General features: G+C 36.6%; 3 protein-coding genes across 3 annotated transcripts; all 3 read right to left on the bottom strand.

Moving 5' to 3' along the window:
• Position 1: 1 nt before the first annotated feature.
• Positions 2-2,454, bottom strand: LOC104902232 (cytochrome P450 81E8; the record flags this gene model as incomplete). The annotated part of the gene is made up of 2 exons (XM_010689938.4): positions 1,723-2,454; positions 2-251 (listed from the first exon to the last, which is right to left on the bottom strand). Coding segments are annotated over exons 1-2 (819 nt in total), but the record flags the coding sequence as incomplete, so codon positions are not given.
• Positions 2,455-4,843: 2,389 nt separating this feature from the next.
• LOC104902945 (uncharacterized) lies at positions 4,844-6,496 on the bottom strand. Its single transcript, XM_010690885.4, has one exon. The coding sequence runs from the start codon at positions 6,371-6,373 to the stop codon at positions 4,985-4,987; it is 1,389 nt and encodes a 462-aa protein (XP_010689187.2). The 5' UTR covers positions 6,374-6,496; the 3' UTR covers positions 4,844-4,984.
• A 533-nt stretch (positions 6,497-7,029) lies between these two features.
• Positions 7,030-8,175, bottom strand: LOC125494170 (glutathione S-transferase T2-like). Its single transcript, XM_048637762.1, has one exon. The coding sequence runs from the start codon at positions 8,173-8,175 to the stop codon at positions 7,030-7,032; it is 1,146 nt and encodes a 381-aa protein (XP_048493719.1).
• Between the last annotated feature and the right edge of the window lie 286 nt (positions 8,176-8,461).

The raw sequence follows: 8,461 nt of genomic DNA, 5'->3' as shown, positions 1-8,461 counted from the left end.
TAAGAACATCTATGATTGCCTTTGTATCACCCTTATGAACCATACTCTTGCGCTCATCAAGGAGTCGTTGGTAGAAGATATCGGTATTGTCCATCCATGCAACCATCCGCTTCTCCAAACCTCGAAACAGAAACTTCAACATGGGTAGAAAATCACCGGGATTGTCAGCTGCACTTAAATCTGATCCTTCCCTAATTATCTCACTGAATTGCTTTGCTTGACTGGCATCCTCCACATCCTTGCCGTAGTACCTTAAAAACAAATAATTTATCCCAAGAATAAAGACAATTTATTACTATGTTTTTGCGCTAAGTCTTATATGTGGCCAACCACGCATATAATTAACATTGTGGCGGTGTGGTCAGTTTACATATAAGGTTAGTTATAGTACTTTGAGATTTATACTATGAGTTACTTACAATTATTGGGGTTAAATTATTGGGATTATTTGTTGTTCTAAGATATCGATCACGTGACCTTTGAAATGAAAAGTGGAAGTTTAACCATTAATCCAACATAACACCGTTGTTTAGTATTTCAAAATAAAATATCATAAGGTCTTATTAATATATCTCATTAAAAGATTTGCACAAGTAGTTAAATAGCTAATATTTTTATGATAACAACAAGACTATTATAGACATAAATTCTTACTTCAATTCCATGTATAAAGTTAAGTTATTGCTTTCATCCCCAAACTTTAAAGGGTTTATTTTTCAAAAATCATGCAATTACTTATCAGGTCAATATGTCAATTTTTCCTAACTTGACAAAAATGTTACGGAAAGTAACAACCCGGAACATCGCCCGGGACACTCACTAGTTATTTTGTTTATGATGCGCACGGCCACATAAATATTAGCCGTGAGATCAATTGCACAAAAGACTTGTTGATTTATGGTCATATTACATTAGCTTTCACGTTATTTGCCTCCTCTACTTCCTCTTCCTCCATAACCATCACCCCCAGCCACCACTACCACCACCACCCCCCGCAGCCTCTCACAGTTCCCACCCGCCACCCCACCAAACCTAAGCCCCCACCCCTACCCCTACCCCCTCCCTCTTCACCTCCTTCCTGCATCCTCCCCCTCTCACCCCGACACCCGTAGCCCCAGCCCTTAACACCACCTTCTCTTCCAAAAAAATATTTTTTATTTTTCACATGGAACCGAGAAAAATTTTGATTCCTCCATGGTGGAATCAAAATTTTTTTACATTTTTGAGGTAAAGAAAAAATACATATACAAGTACGGGAGGTAAATTTTATTTTATTTTTTCTTGGGGTTTCACTAGGAACCCCTTGATAAGAACAAGGACCCTACTAGACCAGCACTTCGCTCAAGTCAGCCAGCCCACAGTCCAACTACACAGGTCAACGCTTGAGAGTAGGGGATATAAGAGAATTCCTACTCCCAAGCACAAGTAGGTAGTGGGGTTCGAACTTGTGACCTCCAAATCACAAGGTGAGTTCTCCCTACCTCCACTAAGCAAGCTTGATTTAGTACGGGAGATCAATAGCAAGACCTACTTTAACTATGCATTTTAAATTGTTATCTAATATGAAGTAACATCTACTATGGTAGCATTTATTTTCATATGTTACAGATAGGACTAAGATAGAGTATGCGATTAGTGCAGAAGTATAATTTTAGCATTTTTATACAAACGGGGGAAGTACTAATAAAACATCTTGCATAATATAGTGTGAGAAACAGTTACCTCTTCCCTGCAGTCATCTTAGTCATAATATTGAGAGCTAAATCATTGATTCCCCCATTCAAATTCACTTGCACAGACTTCTCAGTGACAGCTTCCTGCCACAGACTGGCGACGAGATGGTTGCATTCATCCTGTCGAATACTAGAGTATAATGGTATCTTGGTGGAAGAAAACACTTCTTGTGTCAACAACCTCTTTAGAGTCCGGAAGTGATCATTGTAGGGCGAAAACGCAATCGAAGTGTTGTTGTAATGAAGCAGCCTACCAACGAGAGTATCAGGTCGATCAGCGAAAATCGAGTCGTTTTTTACTAGACATTCCTCCACTGCTGCAGGGGAGGAGATAAGGAGGACTTTACGGACACCAAGCTTAAGAAGTAAGATTTCTCCATATGTTGTGGAGATTTCATGAAGTGTTTGGTGTAGTGGTCGTTTTAGCATGTGTAGATGGCCTATAATTGGAAGAGATGGAGGACTAGGAGGTAGATTTTTTGCTTTAGTTAGAAATTTATGAACTATCAAAATGAAAATAAGTGGGAGTATACAAGTGAACCAATTGAATACTTCCATTCTTGTACTGTTTTTTTAGCTAAATGTGGTTTGATCTTGTGTAACTACATCAAATTTACATGCTTTTATATATGGATTTCTATGTTGGACTTGTTTTTTAGTCCATGTAATAGTGTACTTTTCAGTGGTAAGACTTTGGACTTTATGTTGCCGGAGATTTACTGGAGTGCAAACGAATTGACTATATGTAACCAAGTGAAGATAAACGTGACTGTATTTTTTCAGTTAAAAGGAATCCCAACTTGTCAAGGGTGAGAATCGATCCCAGGATTTTCTGGAATCGGGAGAAAAGCTCTAACTATTAGGCTATTCCTCACTCTCTTGGGCGCAATGAATATGATGCATGGAAAAAATAATGTACTGGTCTTAATAGTACTTCTGCAAATGTGATGACCAAATTTTATTATTGAATATTGATGAGAGGGAATTGTTGGATAAAAAAATGAAAAGCAGATTTGAACATTCAAGCGTGCTTTGTTTGAAAATTCATTGTTAGTCAAGATATTGGTTCTAGCAAATAGTGTAATACAATTCAATGTATTTCTTAATGCAACAACTATAAGTGTAATGCCAAAATTTAGTCATAGTAGTGGTGCTCAAAGTTATTTATAAATTTTTTTATGTGTTGAAGTCATTAGTATTTAGTATTAGCAGCATGGAATCCGATGACTTACACTCGACTAGAAATATTTTTTGATAGGGACTTCTTATTATGTTGTAAAGTAAAATTGAGAGAGTAAATATTAGTACATCTGAATTCTAAACTTATTCACTCTGGTGTGGTGTTTAGGATTGTGTAGTTTGGACTAGGACCGGAACTGGATCACTGGAATAGACCGGAAAATTTATGATTTCGAGTTTCCGGTCCGGTCACTGGCGGATACACAGGGGTACAGTGGGTACAACTGTACCCCCATTAATTTAGAAAAGCATATATATATATATAGTTTACACATGCAGACTTTTATCAAAACTAGTGTTTGTTTCAGTAGTAAGGGAAAGGAAATTGATATAAGAGTGTGTGGTTGCATGTTCGATTCCTGTAATCTACCTTTCAATCTTTCTTTCTTTTTCTTACTCTTTCTTTTTTCTCACGTGTTCTTTAGCAACATTTTTTCTTCCTCTTACTCTTTCAGGTTCTCCTAAATAAAAGGAATAATTTATGTAGAAGTTAAATATGCAATTCTTATTATACATACACCAATATATATGAATTATAGAAAGTTGCTAACTTATATTAAAAGTGGGGTTATTTTGTATTTTTTTTTATCTCACTTCTATGTACTTATTAAGTCATCATTTTATCTTCTAATAACCATTTTCCACCTTATTCCATTAACATGATTATGTGACTTATATCAACAACAAAATTTAAAAAAAATTCTTCTACAATAATTTATCTTTCAAATTTTCTTCGGAATTCAAATTCATTACCTTTATCCACATTTTGTATCGGAGCATTTATATTGTATAATATTTTTTCTTATATATTAATGGTATATAGCCAAAGATTAGGGACGTAAAAATGATATATTTTATTAATCTAATTGCCCATTGTTCTGTACCCCCATTTCCGAATTTCTAGATCCACCATTGTGTCCGGTCCAAACCCTGAATTTTTCGGTCCGAACCGGTGGATCAGATTTTCTCGTCTTTTTAGTTTAAAAAAAAAATATGACCTAAAAAAAGTTTAAAAGTTAGAAAGCTAAAACCTAATCTTTATTGCTTTTAGAATTATGCTTTTAGAGTTATGGTTTTTAGAATTATTAAATTTTAATGTATCGAATTTCTAAATATGTTTAAATCTAAACAAAATGATTTTTTGAAAAGAAAAACATAGATTTCAGTCCAACAAATCTCCAGATTCCGACCCACCGATCCTGGATAGATGCACACCCTGGTGCCAAAAAAGCACTGTGTTGAGAAAAAAAAGTTGACCCGATTTTTATATCAGTCTCGGGCTGAATATTAGGGCAAAATTTTGGGATTTGGTAGTGGACTAGTGGTGCTCAAAGTCTTAATCATATATAATATTAAAGCAAGAAAAAAACATCCAACGTGGCAGTCCCATATTCTTTCTCACCTCTCATTGCTCTTTGATTTTTCCACCCTTCTCATTCACTTGCCACGTGTCACTTATTAGAGCATTCCCAATGGTGATGGGTTTCATCACCAAATTTTCCTACTTACTCATGTTTTGATAATTTCATGATCAAATGTATCATCTCCACCCCACTCATGAACAAAAAAACCATCAAACTCCACTTTATCTCTCCTACTTTTCACTACTCCACCTCAACTTTCTCTCTCCTATTTCTCTTTCCTACTTCAATAAATAATATAATTTACATATTAAAAATAAAAATGAATCATCTTATGATTACTTAAAATTATAATAATTAATTACCAAAATTAATTATCATTATTGGGTTATTAGTAAATAATAATTAATTACAAAAAATTAATTATTATTATCGCATGGCGGGTAAAATAATAATTACTTACGATAATGTAATTATAATTATCGCGTATTAAGTCCAGAAAAATTATTATTATCGGATAATTACTTTCATTAGTCGATGATTAATTACTAGTAATCGAAAACGCAACATCAATTCATTAACAACAATCAAAAGATGATTACACACGCAGAAATGAAAGCACAACTAGAGGCAAATCTGATTAAAGCACAACTAACAACCCCTACGTCCATAGCATTTCCAAATATTTTCAATCAAATCTGATTTTAGAGCTAGGTGAACATGTTTGTCACGCACCGCTTCCCTTTTTGTGAAGTAGAGCTCCATGTCAAACGGACGTTCGACATTGTACACGAAAGGCTCATCTTCTTCTGAAGTGGCGCTTGTACTAGCTCTTTGCTGCGGGCGATCAGCGATGAACTCGGATGGATCAGTATAATTAAGATAATTGTGTCGTTCATCTTCGACTATCATGTTGTGCATGATGATGCAAGCCTTCATGATAATATGCATTGCGTCCTCGTCCCATACGAGAGAGGGATGTCGTACAATTGCGAATCGAGATTGCAAGACTCCGAATGCGCGCTCAACGTCTTTACGAGCTGCCGCTTGATGTTGCGCAAATAGTCTATGCTTGTCGGTTTGTGGAAGAGTAATACCTTGAATGAAAGCAGCCCATTGTGGATATATGCCATTAGTGAGGTAGTAGCCCATGTTGTATTGATGACCATTAACCGTGAAATTAACCGATAGCGCTCGGCCTTGCATGACATCATCAAAAACATCGGAACGATGTAGAATATTTAGGTCGTTACACGAACCAGGGATGCCAAAGAAGGCGTGCCAAATCCAAAGATCTCGTGACGCAACGGCTTCAAGTGCAAGGGTTGCTTTACCACTTCGGCCTTGGTATTGCGCTTTCCATGCTGCTGGACAGTTTTTCCACTCCCAATGCATGCAGTCAATGCTTCCGATCATACCAGGTAACCCACGTCGCTCACCATTTTGAAGGAGTCTCTGCAAATCAGATTCGGTCGGTCTCCTTAGGTACTCCTCACCGAAAATTTTGATAACCCCTTCTGAGAATCTTATGAGGGATGTTCTTGCAGTGGTTTCGCCCATACGTAGATATTCATCTACTTGATCAGCCGCCATCCCATAGGCTAACATCCTCAACGCTGCCGTACATTTCTGAAGTGGTGACAAGCCTAGTTCCCCCTTTGCATCCCTTCGTAGCTCAAACCACGTGTCGTTCTCCTCTATAGCATTCTTTATTCGCAAAAACAAGTGCTTTTGCATGCGAAATCTACGACGAAATATTCGACTGTTGTACACAGGATGTTCAGCAAAGTAGTCATTGTATAGGCGTTGATGACCTTCTTCATGCCCTCTTCGGACCCTGATAACAACATCTCCATTTTCGTCGACCACCCTACGACGTCGTCGGGGTGGCCTTTCAGGAGTTGGCATCACAAAATTAGCGAATTCAGTGACCATATAATTGTCGATCATGGCGTCTACTTCTTCAAATTGTTGTCTTCTCTTTTCATCATCATCATTAGATTCAGAGGAAGAGGATCTGTTAAAGAGACGATAAGACATGTTGATGGTGTTTGATGTATATGTATTTTATGTGAGTAAGGTGTGATGGTCTTGTTTCGAAGTCATGGTAGTTATAGAGCTTTCCAAGCAAATGATGTCCACAAATTTTCCCAACACTGTATCCATGTGAATTCTGCATGTTTGTACAATTCATAATTTAAAGTATGAATAGACAAGTCTATACTTTGTGTCTCATAAAGTCAGTGACATTATGACTGTTATTTTTGACTAGTCTTTTCAGGATATTGAGAATCATTACTACTTTTAAATGCAAAATAAATGCATGAGAGTCTCACCACAAACACATTTTACATTACATAATATCGAAATTACATAATACAACCACAATAGCTTTAATATAAAGGTACATGAGCAAGTGATAACCAATAACAAAAACAAACAAAAACAATAAGAACCAATTACAACGGTAATTGGCAACAATTTTACATAATTAAAATGACAAACTAACTTGTCCATTAATCGTCCTGATTTCCATAAATTTCTTGCATCAACTTGTTCTTGAAAGCCTCTTCCTGTTGACTAAGGTTAGATCTTGCAAGCAACGTCTGTAGCATATCCCATTTTATTTTCAGATTTTGAGCTTTGATATGTTGCTTCTCTAATTCCAACTGCTCAGCCCTACGCCTTTTTCTAGCCTATTCGAACTCTAACTTCTCCTTTTGTAAGTTAATATCTACACCTCTCATTTCAGCATGTAATTTGAGATTCTCACCCAAACTCATAGCAACTTCCTCAGAGCATGATGAGGTGGCTTTCCCTTTGAACTTCTTTGCTTTAGCTTGTTTCACCCCACCAGGTCGAACAATACCCCCAGACATAAAGGCCCTACCACCAGTAGAATCATCGTCTACAGCAACTTCATCATCCTCATCAAGCCTTACCCTTTTGCCGCTTCCGCTACTATCCGGGTCAGATTCTTGGGTAATGTTGGTTTCCTCGTCCCTTAGACTCTTTGGGAGGTACCTCCGAATCCTAGTTTTCCATTTTGGGTAAAGGAACAGGCTCTCAAATGCTTTCTCGTAGATGAAATTGCAATTTTCATGACGTCTCCACATAATATGTGCTTCGCGCCTAATATCATCATCAACTTGGCCACTCTTTTTGACCCTTGCCACTTCCTCGAGGTACCCAACCCACTTCAGCACATCTTTAGCCATCCGGGACCAACGACTCCTTATAGAATTAGGAGTTCTTTCCGGTAATTCATGAGGTCGTGATTGTCTAGCCAATTCATAAGATGCAAAAACTTTCCTCCAGGGTTCTGCTCCTGTTTGGTTTGTTCCAGTAGTAGCATCAGTGCAATGTTCCATGTAGCAAGAAATAACAGCCTCCTCCTCTCTTACCGACCAACTCATGTTTGCTGCAGCTGCTTTTGTAGTGGCATTGGGAGTCTTCTTCTTTTTGGATCTCACCACCACTGGCGGAGTTAAGATCGGCTCTATCGTCGTTGGATGTGTTTCTTCTACATCATCATCTTCCTCACGCAACACTTCATTACTGCTACCTTGACCCCCAACAACTCCAAAATATGGTTGTGTAGAATTATTATCAGTGTATGAATCTTGTAATGAGGTATGATAGCTCTGACTCTCATTGAAATTTTGGGATATATCTTGGTGAAAGGAAGGTGTAGGATTTGAGCTACTAGAATTATGTTGAAAATTTGAAGGAATTGCCCTCATCATTTGCATCAACACTTGAAAATTGGGATGAGAAGCAAATTCTGGATCAAAATTTAAATTATTTTCGTTCCCTTGAAAGTTAGGATTGTTAGGATCCATGACTAATATTTTTCGGGTTAATAATAACAACAACAACAATAATAATAATAATAATAATAATAATAATAATAATAATAATAACACCAAGTGATATTACTAATAATACTAATAATAACGAAAAATACAATATTACTAATAATAATATAAAATAATAATAAAAACAACAACAACAACAACAACAATTGTGAACTTTGGTAATTTTATTTAGAGAGAGGAGGATTAAAGATGTTTTTTTTAGTAAAACAAGGTAAATATATTTATTAGAAAATATGATTTTTTTTTTTTT

Source organism: Beta vulgaris, chromosome 1 (genome assembly GCF_026745355.1).
Source record: "Beta vulgaris subsp. vulgaris cultivar EL10 chromosome 1, EL10.2, whole genome shotgun sequence".
Classification (NCBI taxonomy): domain Eukaryota; kingdom Viridiplantae; phylum Streptophyta; class Magnoliopsida; order Caryophyllales; family Amaranthaceae; genus Beta; species Beta vulgaris.
This window is presented reverse-complemented; position numbering and strand designations above follow the sequence as displayed.